Source organism: Zonotrichia albicollis, chromosome 2 (genome assembly GCF_047830755.1).
Source record: "Zonotrichia albicollis isolate bZonAlb1 chromosome 2, bZonAlb1.hap1, whole genome shotgun sequence".
Taxonomy (NCBI): domain Eukaryota; kingdom Metazoa; phylum Chordata; class Aves; order Passeriformes; family Passerellidae; genus Zonotrichia; species Zonotrichia albicollis.
The window spans coordinates 57,515,370-57,541,533 of NC_133820.1; the positions used below are offsets into that span (position 1 = coordinate 57,515,370).

Consider the following 26,164-nt stretch of genomic DNA (forward strand, 5'->3'; position numbering starts at 1 on the left):
AGAACAAGATACACATTGATCTGAGTTATAGGTTTACTTTTCTCCCTTTTTTTAAAAGTGATTTCCAACTTTACATTACTTTAGCCTCCCTCCAGAATGAGATAAATGAACTGGGAAATCACAACTGAGTAACAAGTTCAGCATTTTTTTTCATTCCTGAAATCATAAATGGCAATTCTATACTAGCTGCCTTGAGCTACAGAATACACAGACACCAAAAGACACGGGACAGTTACTGTATGTTATCATCCAAAACTGCTACTGTGAAGGCTTACCAAATTCCTTGTGCCATCAGGAGCAGCTAGATGGCACTGAATGTAGGAATTAAAGACTTGAACAGCATGTTGGGTAAAGAAACCTTTATGGAAATGTTTGTCATCTTGGACCAAAGTAAGCCAAGATTCCAGTAACTTATCATATGCCTCCATATATACCATGTCATCTTTGTCAAGCTGCAAGAGATGAAAAATAAACAAATAAAAAATCTTATTACTAAATAGCTAAACCAGAGAAACATATTTATCATTATTTTACGGATGTTCTTCTACTGTTGAAACAAACAAATAAAATAGTATCTAAGGATAGCTCAGAAAATATCAAAATTAACTGAAGCAAAGCATCAAAAAGGTCATTGCAGCTTTCATGCCTGCTAGGCTTTAAAAACCTGTCAATGTGTTTAGCTATTTCTCTTCATCTGATGTTGCATATAGATTTACAGGTATTCCACTATCTCTGAAATAAAGAGAGAGAAAAAACAATGATTCCAGGGGAAATCACTGCAAGATTATAAGTGTTCAAGAAACCTTATTACAGGTAGCCAGTTTTGATGATGAATCCCAACTTCTCATTCTATGAACAATCCAAAACCCAATGAATTAGAACAGAATAAGCCTGCAGCTTTAATTACTCAGTGCATTTCAACAGATGCTTCTTCTTTTTAATTATTCATGCGCTTCTACATAGCACATAAGTTGCCAAAGGAAATAACTTCTCTCAAAAACAAAGTCCAGAGCTGCAGGCAAATGAAAGAATCCAAAAAGCATTGGCCAAAGTGGCCATTTATTTTAAAAAGTATTTTTAATGTAGCTCTCAACTTTTTGTTTTGATGCAAAATTGAATGTTTGTAAATACATCCAACTTCAAAAAACTTCAGTGTGACTGTACAGATAAACATCCTACTAAGATGTTGTCTTCTCAAGTTTTAACCAACAGGATGGCTCATGGACGTTACCCTGAGATAGCGATGGTTAGTACAATGGATATTAAGGTCTTAATTATGCTCCAGACACAAGAATTCCTGACTTCCAGTGAAGATACAAACATGGCTGGATGAACAGGCAAGGAAAAGAAAACACTGGCTGGATGACTGATTAAGAGGAAAAACTGATATCACATTGGAAGTATTCCAAGATAGCTTCACGGCATCCTTTTGTAACTGCAAAGTTGTCATATTTGCAGAAGTTAAAATATGGGACATACTGACACAATTGTGAAAACAAAACCTGAAGGTGACAAGGAGAGAGGCAAAATTCAACGCTAATTTAAGTCATAAATTTAGGAAAGACACCCCAACATACCTTTTGAAAACTTAGCTAAAGACACAAAAATTTATTGATAGTCATTTAGTCCTGAAGTATTGTGACATGTATGTAATATATTTACATCTATAACTTACATATATGACTTTTAATATTTTTTAATAATTGAGAGTATTAACAATTAAACAGACATGTTTTTATGAAGAACAAAATACCATTAAATATAGCCAATTCATTTATTTGAAAAGGTAATAAAGAAATTATTGCCATGAAGAAAAATTATTTCTACACTTAGAGATATTCTCGTAAGAAATCTAGGACTAATAAGTGCATCCATAAAATAAATGCCCAAACAGTAGAAAGATTTTATCCACATTGAACCAATCTGGTCCTGAAGAAACCTTACTAAAACATCCCAATTCTTATTTCAGATTAGCTACTGCAGGGCTACTAAAGATGTCATACAGGCAAAGTGCCATGCTGTAGACTGGGAGCTGAATCATTCTCATGGATCAAAACTCAGATCTTCAAGAGAAGCAAGACAAACCCAGTAAATGTAAAGCAAAGATGCTTAATTCCTCTTAATTTCCTGTCTGTGAAATAAAAAGAAATTTGGTCCGTCTTCCTTCCTAGTTTGCTGACCCTTTAAGTAGAAACACTTTAAAAGTTTGTTCGGCAATAACAAGCTGCAAAGAGCTGGAAGTACAGCAGAGGGGACCAAATTCAGAATGATCTCTGCTACCACATGATATTTGAAAAAGTATCATGAAACAAGAACAGTACATTAATATTGGTTTTGAGAAAAACACGCCTTTGATGACACTTTTATTGGACTTTTTATCCAACATCCTGTTCATACTCTTCACTAACAGCACATGAGCTCACAGAAAGCATCACTGCATGCATTCTAAAAGAAACTTGGGGAACACATTAGCCACGGCCAGGACATTCCTAAGCCAAAAGATTGTTTTCAGGGATGCAAAGTAGTACTTCTATAGGCACAGCACATGGTATTATTGCACCAGACAGTGGTACAATCTCGTGTAAGCTGTTGCTGAGAGATTGTTTTAAATGCATCTTGTTGAGCACTATTTTCATTAAACATGATTGCATTTTCCATTTCTCAAGTAACAAGGTGCTAACTGAAGAAACAACATCCCTTTAGTTCCTTTGAATTTAAAGGACAGCTGTCTATGGTTTTGATGGATCTTATAAAGGCTTCAGGAGCATTTCTAAATGTACTGGTGAACACTGGAATAAGTATTCAATATTCTACTAGAAAATCTCAAAAGCACACAAATTTTGACCAATGAAGTTTGCAAAGGAGCTTTATTTTAGATTTTAAATTTAAACACTGATTTTCTGATTAAGAAATGAAAAAAGGAAAAGTTTAAGTGAGCACTGGGCCAAATATAATGAATTTTAACTTTGGAGCAAAGACATGATCTAATGCTCTGCAATGAATGCTAATTAATACACCTGCACTCTCTGGTAAAGAAACACATCCATCAACTTTGTAACCAAATACTTCTATAACTATTTTCAAACTCATTCTGTCACTACACCAAACTGTCAAAACAAAGAAAATCATCCTTTCTCATGATAGTGGGGAAATCTTTTTTAGTATCTTGATAGTCTCATTTTAAATCTATAGCCACTGCACATAAATATAGTTGAAGTGCAAGATTATTTACTTTAATTCTTACGTTATTTTCCTTAAACTATGTGGCCTTGGTAGATTCATTTTTAATGCAACTTTTAGGAGCAGAACACTTGGGTGATTCCAACTGCTCTTTCATGTTGCAACCAAAGTTTCAAAGAAAAAAATCTTTTTAATTCCTGTGCTAGATTTGTATGCACAAACACCATTTGAATTGTGTCAGCAATGAAGGTATGATCTCAACAGCTTAAGATGTTTGATGTTAACAACAGATCTTAATGGCTACACTCACTTAAATCAGAAACTCCTTACTCAGAACTCTAGGCAGCACTTAAGTTTCAGTCTGTCCATATGTTCGTGCAGTCATTTTAAACTTTCAGAACTGCAACTTGTTTGTTATCTAAAACAGCAAGTCAGCAATACTTTCAGACTTTAAAATTTTAAATTAATTCATTCACTTAAAAAATTAAGATGCACTTTAAATCAAAATGCAGTTGGAAAGATGCATACAGTGTGTATTTATGTTCATTACATTGTGTGAAATAAAAAGAAAATCCTCTTGTATGTGATTGTAGAAATATCTAGGACAAAACCACTGAATTGACAACAGTTATTAACAAAATAGCCAAATTCTCATGTCACTTATGCTTATCACAAATAGAAGTGAAAAAGGCTACCCACTTTTTTTGAGAGCAGCTACTTACCACTTCTTCCAAGGCAGCACTTCTTCCAAAAGAACAGGTGAGGTGTGCGAGGCAGTTAACAAATGAAGAGAAAAGTTCATTTGGAATGGCCGTTAAAATATTGCGAGGAAATACAGTTATCAGATTGCTGATAATACTGGAAATTCCCACTGCTTCAGAGTCTTCTATTTCAATTCTATAGATAGAAATAGCAGTTTTTTGCCATTAAGAAAATTACAAAAGGGAATTGGTTTTGTTGATACATTTTCAATAAATCTATTTCATAATAAGCACCACCTACTTTAATCTGCCCTTTCTCAATTTAAGCAATCCAACAGCAAGCACAAATTACGTCCAGAAATAAGCAAGCCATACCACTTCTCCACACAGATATGCTACAGTCCAAACTAAAGATTAAAAGATGCCATCTAAATTCAGAGAGCAGGCATACATACCCATTGATAGTATTCAGTAATCCCTCAATGAAGTGTGCCAGGTAATCAACTTGAGAACCTTCATCAGGAAAGACTGGCCCATGCAAAGACGCCAGCTGTGCCAGGCACTGTAATGAATCTTGGGCCATATCTGTATCTTCTCTGATTTTTCGATGTACCTTTCAGGAAGTGAGGTAGTTAATAATACATGAAAACAGGGTGTTCTTACAACAGTCACATGGCTCTCAATCCAAAAGAGCACACACCAAAAAAAGCTTACTATAACTTCCACTCAGTCTGAAATACAAGAGTTTCTGCAACTCCCTAAACCATGGCAAACGTCAAGATCGTGACTCAGCTCACACAATCTCGAGCACTGAAACTAACATTTAGTTAAGGCTCACCTACATGTTGAAAATTGAACTGTCTATTGAATGTTATGTCTTAAAGAGTGAAACAGATGCCAGCCAGTCAGACATGCTGCTCCTTCTAAAAACAGCAATAATGACAGTCATCTCTATTATGCTAACTATGCCTAGGCTATAGAGTCTTGCTAAAGTTAGTCAACAAGTTCAATCAAGATTATATAGATGCTTCTTTAGCAGAAGTAAACACTGAAGACATGTACAAAAATGAATGCATCACTTCCTTGGCAACACCCTTATATTATACAAGGCCAACAGTAATCTTCCTGCATTTGTGCAAACTGTTATGTCATTATTTCTACTGTTGAGACTTTCTAGATTTGAATCTTAACTACTTCAGTAAACATATTCTCATATACTTATTTTAATCAGTCAAGTAGGGATTTAAAGAATTTTTTTAGGCTCATGCCTATTTTTTCACAGAAGACATTGAATAAATAAACAAAAGAATATGAAGTAGCTTTTTCAAAGTAAAGTGAAATTTAAATCATTTCAGCAATATTATTTCAAAAAGTACAGTTAAAACACTAAGCACTTTTCTGTGGTGTTATAGTTGCAAGTTCACCCAACTGATAACTAGTTGGATTAGCTGCACAGTTAATCCCTGAAAGATCAAACTAGCAGGAGAAATAAACCCTGCAACAGAAATATCCCTCCCAATATATGTCCCACACGAGGCTGAGATTAGAAATGAAGGCTCTCGCTCTAACCGAGCAATCCTGCCAACTTTTGCAAGGTTATTAAAATTTCTCAGATCGGATAAATGAATAAAAATTACTACAATTTACTTACATTACCTCAAACACCCAACTACTATTGCAAGCCTCAACCACTGCAAATCAGGAATTTAAAACCAGAACTGACAGCACATTGCCCTGGCTAGCATTCATTCAAAAATAATAAAATACAGGCAAGCCTTTGTTACTATTAAGCAAAATGCAAATGTATTAAAGCAAATCTGCATATTATCTTTTTTTTTTTAATCACAAATAAGTAATTGTAAACCAATCAAGGAAACATATGCAACTCTGACAACTTCATACTATTAAACATAGAAGAAGGGTTAACATGTAAGCCAAAAAGTTATTTGCATGTGGAGGTTCACAGCTGACAGTAGCAACTGTCTGGATAGTCTAGACAGCTGTTCAGATTGTGTGTAGCTGCTGAGAGTTCTGCCAGTGATTTTTTTTCACCTTTTCAAAACTGCTGGATAAACTTGCCGTAACAAAAAAATAAAATAAAAATTTAGGTTTATCAAAAATTCTATCAAGTAAGGACGTGTATCCAAACACATACTGTCAAGCAGCACTGGAGAGTTACATTTACATTGTCTTATAACAACTTTGCCCAAGTTTTGAGCACATTTCTCTGCTTTGCAAAAGTGAAAAAAAGCCTGAGAATGCTGAATTCTCAGATCCCAAGAGACGTAACCTAAGTCAAATTGCATAGCAAATGAATTTATAAGCCAATATATATTGCTGCTGCAGTAAGTCTTAGCTGAGCGATGATTACAAACTTCTCCCAACAGTTGTAAAAACAAAACAACACAATTCTATCCCTTTTTAACATTGTGGGGCTTTTACATTACAGAAATTGAGTACTACATTCCCCTTTCCCAACACCACCTCTTCCTTATTCCTTCTAACTTCCTCTACTTTAACCTTTGTGGATTTCCTCCGTGCTGAGGAGAGAGATGCAGAATTCTGTATGCTTAAAGTAGCTAGAAAACTGCAATTACATTATTTATTTTTACCTGTTCTGCTGAGCAAATGCTTTAACATCAGCAACCACACAGTGCCCGTTTGATATTTTCTGAGAGCCGTTACACCTTATCTGAAACATTCACTACTCTACTAGTGCTCATCGCGCTTGCTTTTGTCTAATGAGTACATGTCCAGAAGAATTAAATGTATAAAAGTTGAGATGACTATAAACTTTTTTCTAGTGGTAGTGGTGACCAATTTAAAGCAATTAATAGGCAAAATACAAATTCAGTACCCTAGGAAAAAGACAATACTTCTGTCTGCTTAGATAAGCAAGCTGAAGTGAACAGAATCAATCCTACCTGATGCAAAAGGAAGAGCCCGACAACACAGTTTTAGAACAGGAAGGAGCTGCTTTCCCTGTGGTCTGGACTATGAAAGTTGAAGAAAGAAACTTACTGTAAAGAAAAGCTCCATAACTCTGCTGTCCAGGAGGGTCTCGCGCCAGGATTCTGTTGGCTTTAGCATCACATTTTGTGAGGATTCAAACATAGCTATATAATGTCTGCCCAGTTATCTGGTGTCAAGGTCAACAATAACATTCCTACTTGGCTTTAAAAAAATCCTAGATACAACAGGATCCATTCAGAAAGAATGTAATGGAAACAAACTTTAAGCCTCTTCACATACACAGCATAATTCATGCATGAGGCCAAGGAATAAAAGGTATTAAGTATTGAAAAAAAGAATGCTCCAGGAATGTTAGATAACAGTTTGATCATAATTATGAGACATACCATAGCGATACGATCACTTTGATAACCAGGGTGTCTAATGTGACACTGCGAGAAGGGAAAAAAGCAACCGCAATTAACAGGTGTTAAAATTTATGCAAAATAGGAAATAATTTTCTAAAAAATTTTCCTGGCAGCTTTTAAAAAGGTCTTACCATAGCTAAAGATAGCTCATTGAAATCTATATCCTATTTTTCTAAACAGCCAGATATGTGTCACACAATGCAGATATGTTAGCCCTGCATGAATCTACATTTTCTAATCACACTGAGAAGAACAAAAGCACAAGGCATTGTCATATTCAACACGTTTGTAAGAGACGCTCATGAAAAATGTGCATGCTGTAAAGACACCATTTTGCTGCACTCATTTCAGCTCTCACCATGTATTTTGGCATAACTTAATTTACAAAATTCTGCCAATATTCTAGTACAGAAAAAACGGAGACATGAGAAAAAACATTTAAACAAACAGGTTCAATTATTTGTCAGTCTGATCACACAACAGTTTTAATTACAAATTTTTGGAAGCACTTCTCTTTTTGACACCATCCGTTTCAAGTAGTAAAACTGCTTTAACTTAGCAACTACTAATGTTTTATTTGTCTTTCTTAAACCCTACATTATCCTCTTTGATCCCTTTCTAACCCAACCATCAGAGTAAGTAACAGCACGTTCAGCTGTACATAATTTACTTACTGGTGATGAACAGCATTACCTTTTGTAGTGTAAGTAATCCAGTACTACAAAAGGTGTATAAGAAACGATTTCTATGTCTAGAATGAAATAAAATTTACAAAGGTATCATTAAAAACAGAATACCCTTTAAGCTTTGATGTGTTTTGTTTAAGGGAAAGAATATTTAAAGCAAGTAAGTATTTTAATATGAAAAATTGTGTCACAAAGCAGGATGCACAATTTCAGTTTATTTATACTTGTCTTCTGAGTTCTGCCACAAAACAAAATTCCTAACAACACTGTGCAAAACTACATTCCAAATAAAGGGACTTTTTCCACAGTACAGTACCAACCGGACCTTCACCAGGGGTATGTGCCCAGGACTGCTGTCAGCACATTATAAGGCATAAGAACAATCAGGGGTTTTCACATTAGTGCAAAATAAAAGCAGATTCATGATTTTCAACATTATCAATGTGTGTTGAACTAACCAGATCTGCATTACTTCAGATGGGGAAAAACTAAGTGCCACAGAATTTTCTACTTTACTTCTATCTGAAACACTGATGTAGTTTAATTGATCAAATATGCTTTGGTTCTACCCATTAAAAAGAAAAAATATATGTGCATGAAATTATCACATGCAAGCATCCTCTATCAGGAGTAATATTCTAAATTAAAACTAATTTTATCTGGCAAATAAGGCTGTGCCTTTTTTCCTTTCCATTTAGAATGTCTTAGTCAAAACGGTACTTTGAAATTGCTTACTGACAAGAATGTCCTTTGCTGTGACTCTTCAATAAGCTATTGGCTTGGATGTTTTATCAGAAGAAAATTATAAACACATTATCAGTCTGTGAAAAATTTACTCTTTGTTAGGTTGAGTCTACAGAGGGGACCAGCTACGAAATGCTTTTCACATGGAATGAAAGAAGCACTGTTTGCTGTCACAATTTTAACAACACTCACTATTTAGAGGCCTTATCCTGTTATTTTTAGTCTTGTTTCTCATGCTGACATTCTGATGATACATCTGACAACAGAAGATTTGGGGGTGAAATATCTGTTCACTGAACATCACAAAATATGACTCCAGCTATCATGGAGATCTTGCAGCCATTTTGCAGCATGTATTACATGTATGCAAGCATTAGCAGACACTGGCTGTGGAGATGCTTACCGCCACAAAACATAACAGCTTAAGTTGTGCTACAGTTTGGTCTTTGCAACAGCAGTCTAGTTATGCTGAACCTGAAAAAATGGCACTGAATTACCTCCTGGGTAATGTACACATGGGTGTACGAATGTACTCTTCACTATCCAAAATTAATTTACTTGTCAAGACTTACAAAGAAACAAAAAGTACAGAATGAGCAATACACTTTTTTTTTTCGAAGCACTCAAGCTTATGATTTAGACTTACAGATAAATGATAAGCATAGATTAGTCTACTATGCCATTCTGGAGAGTTTGGGGATTTTTTTGCGTCCAGAATGAAAAACAATTATAAACCACCTCTGGTAATAATACAAACGTTTGTAACATTCCCAGGTCTACTGAGGAATGATGAACTTTTAATAAAATTCACTTTGAATTATATGGAAATCCAGACTAACAAACAGCTACCAGAAGTATGTCAATGTTTCAACCATTTTGCAAGGCTTAGGACACTGACTCCTTCAGAGACTTGAATCTTCTGCATGAATCAGATTATTCAGTGATGTGAACTGAACTCCATTAAAAATCATAAAAACATAATTAGACACCTTAATGGATGATAAGGTCGATATGCTGGCTATTACTGCCTAGAGAGGTAGACAAAAAAATCATAATGTTAAAAGATATTTTCTTTTATCTTTGACTCAATTTATGCATGTAGACATTACCTCTATGCTTCCTTTTGTTTCATGACATGGAGAAATAACAGTAGTTTTTTCAAAGTAATGATTTTTTAATTTAAAAACTAATTTTAGTTTTAAACAAGTATGAGGTTTTATGTGCTTCATGGAGGAACATGAAAACCATGAAAAAAACCCCAACAAATGTGTAGTTTTCCTCTCACTCACTAGCCTCTGTCTCAAGAAGGGACTGATAGGTTTAGATGAATATTAAAATATTTCATATCTGAAGGTAGTCATGAGGGATTATAATATTTTACTTCAGTGCTTCAACAAATTTCAGTATCTGATAATGAATCCCACAATCTTTTTCCTGAGAGAGGCAAGGCTTGTTCTTCCACAAAATAGTATGTTGGAACTCAAAAAACAAAGCTGAGATTTCTTCTACGAGAGCCCCATTTGTAAGTTTGTGCACAGAAGTGAAACATCTCAGAAATGGAGGGAAAACTCCTGGAGTGCTATGGTCTGAATATCTTTCTTAAAATTCATTTTAAGCACTTTACTTTTGTTGTTTGAAATATTTCTGGACTTTGTGCCAGTCATAGACTTGCATTTTAAAAATAAAAAACTGCATTGGAGAGGTACCTGCCCTCCAGTGTTATGTTAAATACTAATTTTATCTGAATTTATCTGAATTTTTAAGAGCTTCTCTGGGTCTCTAGCTAGTGAGCCAAGCACATGGGATGAGTCTAAGGAGCAACTGCCTAAAACTGCTGCAGAGGCTTGCTGCCCCCTATGGAGAAATCCTTCACAGACCTTCCCATACCTTACACTCTCCACAAATACATCCAGCAACCAGGACAAGGAGCATATGCTTAAATATTAAACACAAGTATTCTAAACAGTCACGAGAATGAAACAATACTTTGTGTTGGAGACACTGGACTCAGATTGCAGGAACAGGAGTAGGAAGTGCAGGAACACCCAAGCTAATTTTAAACCTGGCTGATTCCAGAGCCATGCCAGTTCCAAGGCTCATGACCAGCCATGTGGATTCTGCAGTTCTTGGAACACTCTGCTGCAGCTTATGATATGCAAGCTGATCACTTCCAGCCTACCTGGCACATAAAGCACCCATGCACATGTGGCAGCCACACAGATGTGGCTCAGGAGTCACACCTTTCCACCACACACCAGCTGCCATCCAGGGTGCCATAACCATCACGGCAAAACTGGAGACTTATAAACCACTGGGGCAAGAAAACAGAATACCAGCTCCCCTTCCCAAAAAGGGTCATTCCTGGTCTCTTCTCCTCTTCTGATACTAATGCTGTCAAGATGTTCCTATATTGCAAACTGATTACAGAATTCATTCAGGAAAAAGGAAATGATGAAAGACTGTTAAAAAGGTCAACATCAATATAAATATGTTTAGTGCAATTATGACAGAATTCAGGGGATCTTCCAATCTTCTTGGGTTTGCACAATGTTGTCTTAAAAAGTTGCTAGAAAGGACTGACAAGAAAATAGAGTGTCCTAGAAATCATTTCTAACCATCAAGGATTTCAAAGCCAGGTCAGTTTGCACCTAGAAGTGGTAGGTGATAAAAGTAAAATGCAGCATTCTTAAATACAGCTGATTCAGTTACATTGAATTTTGCTCTATATCCCAATACATTGACAGGATAGTGCCCTATGCTTCATTTTTCAGGTAAGAACAGACTGCTGCAGTAAATTCAGGATAATTCCAGGCTGCTAACAAACACAAGGCCTATGGAAAGCAGCCATGGTGCTGAAGAAATAAATGCTGTCACTCCTTGGTACAGGTAGAATCATTGCTGCAGCTGTGCAACAACTCAAACCTGGGGGCAAAACCTGCTAACAAAACCCTACCACATTTCTAGCCAGGTGGTTCCCTGCTCAGCATCATGTTCATGGGAGGTGATAAGGCAGGATGCTTTTTCAGCAGCAATGCCAACTTGAACCATTCCTCAAAATCAACCTTGAGTTTTCTGTGTCGTTTTCATGCGCTTCCATAATGTACAACAGATGCTACCAATCTGGGTTGGACTGAGCTCAAATCTTGGAAGTCTGCAGAACTATATGGTTCACAGAACCTCCCAGACAGGTGTCTCATTCTGGCTTGAAGTTTAAAAGACATTTTCAAAACAGAGATATTAACTGTGTGGCCAATGAACACAAAAATGTTCAGATCAGACAAAAGCTTCAGTCAATTCATACAACTGCCATGGCACCAACAATTCCAATGGAACGGTAATGATGTGTGTTAGTAGAGTGCAAACCACTAGGTCTACATAACCTGCATTTTAAATCCTCTATACTACAATCACTTGAACATTTGCCAGCTTGCCTCCAAGCAAGTACAGGCACTAAATCCAAAACAAGAACTAAAGCTCAAGTATCTCTTTATTCATGTACTGTAATCCATACATTGAAGAATAAGGGATAAGTACTTTTATGACAGCTCCTAATGACAGATAATAGATACCTTTCTGTAGATGGGACACAGCTGCACACAATTCTTATGTTCTGTTCAAGAACTTTTACATTTGAGGACATTCAGCCAAAGTCCATTAGAATATGGCTGCCAGGAACAGAAAAATCCTAAGTCAACAAGAGAAATATCTTTGGAAATAAAATGATAGAAATTATAATTACATCCTGACTTCACAGGATGTGTATGCCCATGCCAAGGTGTGTAAAAGCCCAACAACACTCAGCTTCTTAAATGGAGACTTTGGGTACTCACAATATACTAAAAGTCACATTCTTGAAGGCACTTTTGTAAAGGAGAGGGTGGTACTTTTTAGTACTGATCATCTGTCCTTCCTTAATTAGTTGAAACATTCATTTAAGAAAAGATGCCGTTAAAACTAGTTCCATACAAGTAAATAATATTTAACAATACTGTAGCAGTACTGAAAAAAGAAACTGTGCAGAAGCCAACATGCCACAAGATACTATCTCTGAAGCCTCCACAAACACCGGGTAAACTAATATCTCAAGGTGGCAGATAAAAATAACAATAGATGATTGCTGGAAAATGAAATAGGAGAAACTGGCCATGACTGAAGGGAGGCCTCCTAGGTCACTGTGCCTTGTCCTTCCTACTGCAGGAACTACATCCCAAGATAATTTAAAAATACTGAGTTCCAACTTGAAATTAGGTAGAGTTTCTTCCTTTGTTGCTCTAATGAGGGGGTATTCCACAATGCATCTTTCATGGTAGCAACAGATAATGCAGACTCACCACAACTTTTCTTACAATTGGTGGCAACACTGTCAAAAACTGCATTTAACAATGCAACATTTATAAAGTTGTCCTATAACAGGACAGAATTCTTGAGAAGTGGTATGTTTTGATTCAATTCTAACAACCTGGGGACTTGAATAACGTGCCACTTTGCAAGAGCCACCTTACAGTTGATGCACATTTATGCTATTTCCCTTTTTTGGAGATAAATTGCTAAATATTACATAAACGTACTGCAGATTTCTGTGATGCTGCAGAAAATACTGAGAATCAATACTATCTTGCCAGGGGAAATACCAACTAAAGGAAAAAAGATATACCTGAGAATACAATGGATCATTTTACTCCATGCTTCAGGTATTAAATTTATGCCCATTGCTTCAGCATATGTACTGTCAAGATTTGGAAAGAGGACACCAAAAGAACTCCAACCAATCAATCAACACAGCAATTCTTACATTCTTATGTAATGTGCTATCTATTTAGAAACTACAGCCAAGCTAAGTGTCACTGCCCATGAGCTAACAATCAACAGTTAAATAGGTAATCTTAAGGAAAACAGATTTATGCCACAATATAATCAACATGGCACTGTAAATCCCAAGAGTTACTGAATCTTTGGCAGCTAATACCAATTTTTCTAAGAGATGACTGAGGATGTTCCAACTTCTGTGAACACAGGTTGATATATATATAAATAAAGAAGACCCAAGCTGGTGCTGTAATTCTTTCATCAAAATGAAGCACCCAATAGTAGAAAACAAAAAGATAGTATCAGTGGATCAGAAATTACAAAAATATTTGAAATTGATCCATTAAGAGCATTTAGGTCCATTCGATATCCAGAAATGGCCAGAGCTTGTTTAAGAGCTGTAGTATCTAAAGTAGGCCAAATAGCAGAAAATATTACTAATATTAGCAGTAGTATTGCTTGCTTTGGTATTTCTAGTAACATTTATTTACTAGCACTTAAATCACTTGATATTATACAGATGCATAAAGGAAAGCTGGAATTCAAAGGCTCCACATTTTGCACGTGTCCATCTCTACCTGGCTCCACTAAGGTGCAAACCTTAGCCAAGGACAAAGGAGCTCATGAAGAACTACAGCCTTCACTTTTGAACAATACCAAGATCCCAGACATGCCAAGGGGTCAGAAGTGATTAAGAGCAGCACTGCAGAGAAGGAGCCAGGGGTGATGGTTGATGAAAAACTCAACATGGGCCGACAATGCGCTCAGACAACTGCATCCTGCGCTGCATCAAAAGGTTGAAGGAGGAGATTTCTCCCTCTACTCTTTTCCTGTGAGACCCCACCTGGAGTACTGACTACAGTTCTGGAGTCCCCAGTACAAGAAGGACTCCATGGAATTGATGGAGTAAGTCCAGAGGAGGCCACACAGTTGACAGGAGACTGGAGCACCTGCCCTCTGAAGACAGGCTCAGAGAGCTGTTGAGCCTGCAGAAGAGAAGGTTGTGTGGAGATCTTGGAGCAACCTTCCAGTGTCTGAAGGGAGCCTACAGGGAAGGTGGAGAGGGATTCCTTCTCAGGAACTGCAGTGATAGGACAAGGAGTAATGGGCATAGACTGAGAGAAAATTCAGGTTAGATATTAGGAAGAAATTTCTTCCTATGAGGATGATGAGGCACTGGAACAGGTTGCCCAGAGAAGCTGTGGATACCCCAGCCCTGGAAGTGTTCAAGGCCAAGTTGGATGGTGCTCTGAGCAGCCTGGTCTAGTGGAAGGTGTCCCTGCCCACAGCAGTGGGATAGGAAATGGATAATATTTAAGATCCCTTCCAACCCCTTATCGTTCTATGATTCTGTATTTAGGACTGCATCAGAAGTTTGTGCAGAGCCAGACTTAAATACAGAGGGAACCACCACTGCACAATACAAGAGCATTTCCTTTCTATTTAAAATCCCAAATCCCCTTCCAAAGACTTTTATAAGGTGCAACAATTTGACTACAGTCTTCATTTTATAGGCACACGGGCTAAATTCCTCTCTGAACCCCTGCCAAATCACTTCAGGGATGAATAGAAATGGGATATTGACTTTTAATCCATGGAACCTTTCTTAAAGCCAATATAACTGGCATTCTGCTTTAAAAATGTGAACCAAGGAATATTCAGTTTCCAATAAATTTACTTTTGCTGCCTGCTGCATAATGAACAGACTAAAAGAAAACAAAAACCCACAGGTATCACCTTCTGACTGCCACACCAGGAAAGCAAATAAAATCCTTCACAGTGGATTTGAGGGCAACATCAAGATTCCTGCGGCATGTATAACTTGGTAGCAATTTCAGAAGTTTTAAGAAAAGAAGTTTATAAACCAGCTTAAAAGTTTGCTGAGCTTCTTAAAGGTAGTCTGGCTACTAAAACAGGTGCTATAATGATTTACTACACATGCTGTCTAAAACCTCTACTGAATTAAGAGTGTGATTGAGTATTTCTACAATATTTGTCTTGCTCATTTTTTTGGACTGAGCATTTTTATATATTTTTTCTTCTCTCCTTCACTAAGAGCCTTTCTCTTTCTTATTCCCTTCCTAGACGAACACTAACTACCACAACCTTTCGGGGGGAGATAAACCGGACACCTTCCCTCCTCTACTTTCCAACTCCACCTTTCTCTAGACCAATGAAAAGCAGATACCACAAAAATATTAAAATGGAAGCAATGGCACCTGTGTAAAATGAAGTTGACATTTCTTTTCTCAGCTACCAAATACTTTTTTTCAGGCTGAAGATATTCCATGTTCTATTATATACCATGTTCTTTTATGGGGAGTTGGTTCACCTGCATGAACATGCATATTCCTGCATGATGGGGCACTTTCCTTATCTCTTCTCTAAGGGGGAAAAGTAGGACAGATCAGATCTCTGCACAAAAATTGAACTGGGCTTAGACTCTTCACCATATGGTTCTACACTGAAGCAGCATATTGCACATTTCCTGCACCAACCAGACAGACCATAAACCTGTCAAAGGTGGGTGCTCTGTGCATTTTCTCTTCTATGCAAAATGCTTTTAAACTTTAATGAAGACCAACAGCAGCTTCTGTAGGTAAGCATCTCTTAGTGAGCATGGTGGAGACAAAAAGCACTAACAGAAGAAAACATAAATCAATGGCTAAACACAAAGCTTCTATGTTTTACTCTCCTTGCAAAGACTTTACTCCTCAACCAAGAAGTGACCCAAGTCAAGGGAAACAAAGGGCCTGACATGAAAAGGATATAATTTGGAGGAAGGAAGTTCCAGCTTAAGACCTGATTGGCTAGTGCAAGATAACGCTGAAACACTGAAGACATCTGAGCACTGAGGTTTTCACGTCTGCTGAATTCCTGAAGTACCTCTACTGTGAGCATGAAGATCTGCCGCAGATCATCCTCCTACAGTCAGAACAAACACAATACATTCAGTATCTCAGTCATTAATGAAATAGTGATCAACAGGAAATAATTTTCCAGAGAGAATAAAAATTTCCAGTTTCACCCTGTTTTCATTAAAATATAGGATATACTTTGAAATTGCCAGTGAGAATCCCGCCTTTCATCAAAATTAATTGATTACATTTGCAAAAACTATGAAAAAAATCCTCACATAAATTCTGGTTGTTAAAAGATAAAAAACCAATATGTTTTTAATAAGTAGTGGAGAAAAGAGTTGGTCTTTGGCATGAAAAAAGTTGGTAAATTGTTCCACAACAGTCAATTTAAAGCAATGCCTTCACATAAACATTTCTGACTGGCCAAACAATACATCTGAGACAACCAGGCTACACCATCTGCAATAATATTTTTAAATACATACATAGCTCTCCTTGGCTTTAAACCAAAGCTATATTTAAGACTATCATTGTTCCACAGAGTATTCGTTTTGTTTGCAATTGGTAGCCAAGGAATTAAAGAGCCCAACGGCATAAAGATCTGTAGCTCTACATTCATAAAATGGGCACAAAGGGGTTGCACCTTTTTGATACGAGTTTTTAAAAAATACATTACCAATTTTCCTGAAGCAGCCAGTATCTGGATTATTTGCAGTATTTTTCCTATTAAATGCTTTTAGGGACACAGTGTACCTGACTGCACTTGGCACAACAAAGTATTTTTGCTTCCACATGTTTAAATTTTAGAAAGAGAGGTAGCATATATCAACACAGAACTAGTTTACCTGAAATATACGTTTACAGTTACCATGGAACTCCATGCTTAGTCCAATGTTGCTGGTTTTACTTGAACTTGAGAACTCGCTCAACAACGCCGTTAGAATGGAACAGGCCAAAGTTTGCTATAAAAAAGACAAGGGGGAATAACATAACTAAAAGATGTCCAGTAATGCAATAGCACCTATAGTGTCCTTCATTTTTCTATTAGCATCTTAATACAACTACTACTTCAGTTCCTTCTAACACAAACTAGAACAAGTCAAACTTTCAGGAAAATAGATCCTTGGATGAACCATTTCTGGAATCATCACGGCTCCATCCTTAAAAAAGAAATTTGAGTATTTGAGCAATATAAAAGCTGGCATCTGTTGTGATTGTCATTACAAATGAAATCAACTTATTGCAAACCATTTCCCAGCCTTGCCAATTACTTTGTCTTCCTGTGCACAGACCTTTACAGGTATTAGTTCCAGGGAAGATTCACTGTCCACTTATTTCTATTGATGTAAGAGTTCAGGTCCCTTGGAAGTTTGTTTCAGCCCTTCTTTGCACTTGCTACACTTACCATGTTGGTTTGATCATGATTAACTTTATAGCACCAAAAGTGATACAAGTTTGTCAAAAACAACTGCAATAACAATGTCTAGTACATCATTTCCCCTCTCCCCATAAAGAAAATAGGAGAGGAATTTACAGAAAGCACTGATACTTGAAAGGTCTTGGATACCTCCCTCCACAGCACCACTATGACTTGCCTCAGAAAAAACCCTTAAAACTACTCTATTAAAATTATGTCTCCAAAGTGATATAAAAATTGGTGAGAAAAAGGCATGCTAATTTTAGAGACAGATTAATGAAGACTAAAGGTTTTAGGTATCTTTTTCATTCTCAAAATTTAATATAAGGTAAATGAAATTTTCATCTAAAACATTTACTTAAAAGCCAACTTTCTGTATGAAACACATGGCTCCAGCTTTTGTTGCTGTTTTCTGAAATATATAAAAAAAGCTTTTTTTCCTGATGCCAAAGTCCAGAAACCATCATCAACAGTTTTAATATCTTTTAACTGATCCTTGCACACAAAGGGGAGCAAGTACTGGAGATGCAAGTAGTACTTCAGACTTGTGCCCTCACTGTTGTAACAAGCACAATAGAAAGTGTATCCTGCTGAAATGAAAAGACTTTTTGTTAAGGAGATGTTCTGTACAAAAAGCTCCAAAATTACTGGCTATCCTCCCAGACTGTTTGGAGCCAAGGTGCCAGGGATGGACAGAGAGATAGGAATTGTTAAAGGGTCATGCATGCCAGCAAGTGTCCAGGGGTTAAACAGAAATATGCACACTACCTCTGAACACCCGAAAGATTAAAGTGGAGATGATACTATTTATGCAAGCTCATACAACAGCTGAGACCAGTGCCATCCACCCACCAACTGCAACATCTTTGTTCAGAAATGCCTCTGAAGTCAGTACCTTGATCCCCCCAGACAACTAGTTATCTTAGTCAGTAAACACTAAATTAACATTCTTACTTGCTAAATAAGTTCCAGACAGATCAAACATAGTGGCTTTGTGATAATACACAGGTTTTCTCTTCCGCTATGCAATAAAGCTGCATAAGCACAGCAGACCAGCATATTGCTGATAATTTGCTAAATAAAAGCATTCCCATTTTAAAGAAATTATTTATTTCAAGTGGACTATTTCTCATTTACAGTCAGCTCCGCCAAACTACACATATCACAAAAAGCATTTAGCCAATGAAAACCAGCATCATGATTTAAACTATTCCAGTGAAAGCGCAACTTTCTCATTTACATACTAGAAATATTTCTAATCACCTCAAGTATTTCACAATTCAAATTTCAAATTTCTGTGCAAGGCATTCACACAAATAATTTTTTTAGTTAAAGGAAATACAGATCTGATCTAATATTAAAAAAACAAAGCAGTCTAGACTAGTATTGAGTATTAAATCCAACATTAAAAGTTCCATATGAAAAGAATTAAGCTGGTTAAAAGAAAAAGAACTACTAAGAAAAACCCCCCAAATCTGACTTTAGAAGAATGCTTCAGATCAGAATACGTGTTTTTAAAGAAATAATGCAAAGTTTTCTCACATGACTCTCTAAATAGCTTAAAATACAAATTTTCATTTGATGCTTAAATTACTGACTCACATTTTTCAGGCTCAAAGCAGCCATGACATAAGGACATCACTAGCTGCAATTACAAATCTGTACACTTTGATGCTCTGCAACATACCCTGATTACCAAGTGGCATCAGCAGCTCCAACAGTACAAAGACCAGGCAAAAACTGAACTGCTTCTGCTTTAGCATGCTAACGCCCTGACAACAAGCCACCATCCAGACCACCACAGGAAAAGCAGGGCAGCAATGCAGACTCCCCATCATTTGCAGTTGGCTGCCAGTTACTGAAAAATCAATCACCAAGCTCAAACAGGCAGGAACAATCAGAAAAAAAGTTTGCTCCCATTGTGATTACAAATACTTAATATTAGCTGAAATAGCACTTTCCCCTTTCTCCAGTTTGTTTATATGTATATAATAATTTATCCTTTCTTGTTGCAGAGTAATGTGCTAGTGCATGGTAAAAGAGTGTTACAGATTTTTATTTTGATGTGCTTTTCTCCTGATTTCAAGGAAAAAATTAAAAGAAAGGTTAAATTTCATCACTGATGGTAAAGACATCTTTTTGAAAGTGTAAAGAGCAATGGGTACAGGTAGGCTGGCTGAATCTGCTAAGCAGCTTGAGCAGTGGCCTATCCCCCGATTTCAATGAGAGCAAGTTCAGATAGTTCTGGGACATCAGTACCTGCTTTGAGCATGACAGAAGGAAAATGATGTTACTAGATTTACACACCTTATTCCATCCAGCAGGCTAGCTCACAGCAAATACCAGGGCACACTGCACCCCTCTGATTTACTCCCTCCTACTGAATTCTCAGCATCCCCTCAACTTCCTTAACTTGGTATTTCAATACCTGGAGTGCAAATCCTGCCCCATTCCCTCACTATCCCTGGGGCCTCATGTGCAATATTTGCACATCCATCCGCTTCTGTTACGATCTGCACCTGCATCTGCCATCTACACCCTTGTCAAGTATTTGCACAAAGCTTTGCAAAACCACCACTGCTTCCCAAAACTGCCATAAGGCTACAGGAATTTATACAGACTATTGTCCACAGCAGTAAGATGGCCATTTTCATGAGTATTAACAAATTATTAGCTTAAAAGCATACTTTCCCAGCCAGCTATTAAACTTTCCTGAATACACAATAATATTTCAGAAACTCTGAATAAGGCTTAAGTAAATTTTACTAGAAATAAAATTTTATTTTCATAAAGTAATTTTACTGAAGGTTAACTACTAATATTTTGAATTTCATTTTTTTAATATACAGATACTACTAATATTTTGAATTTCATTTTTTTAATATACGGATACATTTGGAGTGAAGACACTAAGTACCTTAATGTAAATATTATCAGAAGAAAGATTTCAAAAAATCTGAAAACCAACAATTTCAGAGAAACCAATGCTGGTGTGCTATGTGAACTAAAATTTCTTCCTCTTACACATAAGAAAATTGAATTCACCTAACACAAAATTCTAGGGTGGAGGGTTCTGGGGGTTTTTGTGTTTTGTTTTTGGGTGTTTTTTTTTTGATTGGTTGGGTGTGTTGTTTGCTTTTTTTTTTGGTTGATGGTTTTGGTGTGGTTTTGGCTGGTTGGTTTGTTCTTTTGTTTTCTGGTGGGGATTTGTTGGCTCTTGTTTAAAGGTTTTTTTCAGGTTTTTGCCACACCACAGAAGAGATTAACAATGCAAGTTAGTAATACCACGCTGTAATAAGTAGAAAATGCACGTGACTCTGGGCATCATATTAAAAGCCAGATCTGAATGTCTATTGTGCAGCAATGCCATTAACTTCATACCAGTAAGAGTACACCTCTGAACCTAGCTTGACTCACTCCCTAGCAATTTCACTAGTTCTGCCACAAGTACATGCCCAAACAATAAGCCCATCTAACAAAATAAAATCCTTCTCTTGTTGAGAGAGAGAGCATTGCCTCTGAGAATAGCTTGGCACTCACCCCAGTTAGCTTTATTACCAGGAATAAACTTTATGAAAGATCGCTATACATGAAACAGACTCTCAGCTGCTCAAACAGAACATCAATGGGACTTGTGATAAGAGATTAACTTGGCAATCAGACACCCAGTAGTAACATCGTTTTAGTGGTTTTCTTTTCAACTGACTTTAATAAAACACAGACATTACAGAAAGACCATATGTCATTTTAACAATAAACAGCATTTATATATCATTCGTAAAACTCAGATGCAAAAGGTAAATTACAACTTATTCTTCCAAATGGAATGTCCCCTATAAAAGAAGCTAAAGCCATAATGTTTAAAGGGATTTCACACTTGTGCCTGGGCTGCCCATGGAATAAATGAAGTGCTTAATTTGAGGGTAGTTAGGTTACAGAGCATCTGAAAGGAAGAAGAGTTCAAATACAGCCTAGGAATAAATGGACATGTGGTACATCAGCTCTGCAGCAGTAAAGCCAACAGACAAAGCAGAATGAACTCTAATACCAAAACAGTTTCCTTGTTTTGAATTCAGAGCAGATATACAGTTAGGTTGTCAGAGATTTGATTAAAGAATTCATTTTACTACAAAATCTAAGCTATCATGCAGTGCCTTCTGCAAGTATCATTTACACCTGCAGAAAAAGCAGTAAGCATATTTAAAAGAAGGAAGATTTTGCCTGAATAGAGCAAATCATAACATCTACCCTTATATTATATCACTGCCAGCCTGAATATGCCTTTAGAGGACTTTTTGTCTCCACGTGTATAATGTAAACTCTGTTACTGAAACCAAAGGGAAGCCATGTGAAGATTTAATAGCATTCCTAAACTATTTAAATTTAACTTGCACAAGAGCAGGAAAAATCAAAGAATAAATGTATCAGAAGCAGAATTTGCTGTGTTGCTCCTAGGTGACAGAATTCTGTAGTGAGAATGTAACAAAAGCAATTTTACTAACTAAGTTGTTTAAAGCATGGCTTTCTTTATAAAGGCAATAATGGTCTTCTTCTCTAGTTTCCTTGAATAAGCACAGCTGTTTTTGCTAACATTTTCAGAGTATCTAAATCTCCAGAACATAAGGTGCAACTCAAATTGGAAGGTTAAAATGATGGCCAGAGGGCCAAAAGAAATACCTTTAAGTACACAGAATAACTGGGGCCACTCCAACTTTTCAACTTGGGAGTATTTCAAGAATGGGTGGGGGACCCAAGAGCTGAAATAGTGATTCCCAACCAAAGAAAACCAAAACCTATTTTGAAGAAACATAAGCAAGCACCAGGACCCACTGATTTTTATCTGTTCCTTCCCAAATGAGCCAACTGGTGGAAAAAAGCTATAGAGCAGGGATATGCTGATAGGAATAGGACCCACAGCTGCAGTTCTGTGCTGTCAGCAGTAAGGGACTGCCTGGGCAGTGCACTCCTTTCCTCTCATTCCCTTTCTGCCATTGTGCAAAGACAGATGAGCAGCACCAGGTTAGCACATCAGAGCTACAGCAGAACTCTAATTGAGACCTTGCTTCCCCTTCCTTGGGGGGAACCAGCCAAACCAAGGCAAACCCCCAGGGTGAGCTGAGAAAGAAAAAGCCAATTCCCCTGTGAATCACCATGGGCCAGAGGAAGATGATCTTGTGGCATGTGAAGCATGCAGGCTTTGGACAAAGAACGAAGGGAAGCAGCAGCCTCTACTAATAATGGAAGAGGTCCAGGCAGAGTTTGCTGGAGCACAGGGTGCAAAACATGCTTTTCTTTGTTTCTCTGGAGACAGGCAAAGTTGCAAAGCAGAAAACAGGAGGAGGAAAAAAACCCCAAAAAGTAATCTCATAAAAGAAGTTGAAGGCCTGAAAACCATTTATAAAGGTAACATATCCTTCTCCAGGTTCTTGTCTGAATGCCACCAGCTGGATCTTCACTCCTACCACAGCTGCGTGAACAAATACAGGACTTTCAATTAAACTCAAAATAATGAATAGTTAGACTAGCCATGCAGCTCACCATCAGCAGCACCCAGCTTGAATATACACCATCCCAACAAGTGCTCTTTGGTGGATAGGTGTCCTCCCTCCCCCCACTTTTCCCAGTACTCATTCCTGGTCTTTCTTGCCTGGCTCTGCCTGCCATACTGCCAGCTATGTCAAATGAGCTGCATTACACAGCTGTGTTCCACAGCAGATCTGCCCAAAAAAAAAAAAGAGGCTGTGAGGGAGAAGAGGCTGTGTCTAAGCAGACTAACACAAAGATCCAGTATGTTACTGAACACATTTATTCTGAAGGGTAGTACCTTTCAGAGGAAGAATGACTAAACACCAAGCAGCTACGGTCAACAAATGTCTTAAAGAGACTTTTCCCCTCAAGCCTGCTTACCTGTGTGACACCACTGTAATTAAAAAAATACATGGTGTAACACATGGAAAGGCTTAATTTCTTTCTTCCCAGTGAGTGTGTGAGGTCACAGGTGAGGGACTCCACAAGTGCAAAGCTCATGAGATGGAAAAATTCAGGAAAGAAAGGGTTTGGGATGCCATACATAGAACAGGGGATGTACATCTCACCACTGGGAACACATCTCCTCACTTCCCAGCCCTGTCATTGGAACTGTGGCTCTAGTGTAAATGTAACTGGGGAGTTATCAATTTCTAGTAGTTATTAGGTAGCTAAGCTGGAGACTTGCATCTCAGGTAAAGCCAGCTCCCTTTCAACAGTAAAATCTGAAAAGTGCAAAAGCATCCTGATTAATTCAACTACTAAAAAACCACTTATGTTTTAAAGTTCTCTTACATTTCTATCACTGAGTTTTAGCCTCACATGTGGAGTAGTTTCTGGATCCTTAAAATTCCCAAACCAATCTTTAACACACTAACTTAGGCCTTTATAGAGAACTTATCAGCTTAAATATCCTGGTTCACCCTCTATTTTTTTAGACTGAACATGTCTTAAGGGCAATGAGGTACACAGAACAAGGTAACAATTTTATAAGACCAGAAGACACAACTTGGGGTGGATAATACATATGTTTTTGTCAAAATGTGAAAGTCAGGAGAGCCTCTCCAACTCCTACCCTACCACATGAAGCAGTAACAGCTAGACAGGCCTCCAGAACTATAATTCTGGAATTTAAAGAGTAGAAACAAGAACTGCAAATGCTAAATAAATATAACTAGTTATCCAGGCAGCCATTATAATGGACAGATTAATCTCAATGAAGATGAATGCCTAGAGTTTTGCTTATTAGTATTTCCCACCACTCACATGAAATTCATTCACAGCACATCCCTCAGAAGCTTTAGGTAATCTGAAGCAGCTGGATCTTCTCTCTAGCCCAATTAGGAACATCGAGAAACAGAACAACAGATTTACAAATGTTGCAAGAAAAGGGACTGTTAGGATTCCAGAGCTTTTCCACTGAGTCTTGACAAGTCTTCTTCCATGTAAAAAAAAATATGTAGGCTTCAGATATAGAACTTTATATTAAAATACATTCAAAAAAACACAGCTTCTGTTGCTTCCCAGTCCCATGTCAAGTCTATAGCAGCTGGATCCCTGTGCATCTGCCTACACATATACTGGAAGAAATCGAGGTGAGATCCATATCTTGGTCTGATTTTAAACAAAATCTGATTGTGTTCACATGCAGACCAGATCCTCCTCCTGGGAGTCAGTCACTTAGCTGCCAGGATTCCTGTCCTTCTGGCAGGGACGAAGGACAAATGAAATCCTTCAGCTATGCAAAAGCAGAATATTTTAACACAAGAAAAGGCCAAGAAATTGAAGGCATTTACAGTTGAAAAGAACTTGGCCTACACAGTTCTCCAAAATCTTGAAATTAGTGAGAGAAAACATGTATTTAGAATTGTAAGACTGACTCATGATACTGTGTCTGCTGCCAGAAACTGCATCCCCCAGAGAAATGAAGATTTTGAAAAGAGATCCTGAAATTGCTGTCGGAGGGAGATTACAGATTGTCCTTCGTTCTCCATCTCCAGAGGATGGCTTGTATTGATAATATAGGAAGAATCAGAAAAAACAAAACCAAGAACTCTAAAGCTAATCTTTGTGCTCCTAGAGGATTACTACCTAAACTCAGTTACAAATAAATAGGCAGCCAGACTAAAAGTTTGCTTTCCCTTCTCATACAAAGGTTTCTTCAGTGAGATTCATAAAGCAGCAAATGGCAGAGAAGCAGCAGCAGAAGCCAACACTGCAGTTCTAAACCTGGCTCTAACCATGCATCCTTCCCATCCCCCAAGTATTAACTCTCCTTAGTGTCTTGTTATTTCCTTAACACGTACACTGTGTTCCACTATTATAAGATTACTCAATACTAATGCAATTTTATTACTCTCATCACAATTCCTCTCCTTACCTTCCTTCCAATCTCCTCATTTTTTCATTCTCAACAGTCTTGCTTATATGTCAGTTTGCCACTACATACCTTCATGTCCTAGTCTCAAAACACATCCATCTCTGAAGATCTTTTTAACTAGTAGTTAAAAAGTTGAGGTACTAAGCACATCAAATCCTGCAAAAGGACACAAGCAACAGACACTACCATCTACATTCACCGCCCTCCTTATTACCCCAACTATCAAGACTTGATCCTGACAAGATATTACTCAAAAGTCCCAAAGATTTCATGGAGCAGGACTGGCTGATGATCACAAAGTTAGTACAGAAGTCTGACAGAAATTGGGTGAAGGGCTGCAGGGAATGGAAAAGGTTCAGCAGCTACATTATTCTTGTAAGGTAAAGATGGATCAAGAAGCTTCACAGCCAATAAGGAAGAAAAGGCAAGCAAGATGGACACAAGAGAATGCTTTGCTTTTTAAAAATAGACTTTCTCTCAATT

The 26,164-nt window shown here is 37.3% G+C and overlaps 1 protein-coding gene across 1 annotated transcript in view; it reads right to left on the reverse strand.

The window, feature by feature from the left end:
* XPO4 (exportin 4) overlaps positions 1-26,164 on the reverse strand; it is a 79,668-nt gene that overhangs the window by 25,648 nt on the left and 27,856 nt on the right. The window contains exons 5-10 of the mRNA XM_074535233.1: positions 17,204-17,320; positions 16,269-16,422; positions 6,903-7,015; positions 4,337-4,494; positions 3,903-4,077; positions 276-452 (exon numbers count right to left, since the gene is read on the reverse strand). Coding sequence (XP_074391334.1) covers positions 276-452; positions 3,903-4,077; positions 4,337-4,494; positions 6,903-7,015; positions 16,269-16,422; positions 17,204-17,320 — 894 coding nt within the window. The remainder of the gene's footprint in view (positions 1-275; positions 453-3,902; positions 4,078-4,336; positions 4,495-6,902; positions 7,016-16,268; positions 16,423-17,203; positions 17,321-26,164) is intronic.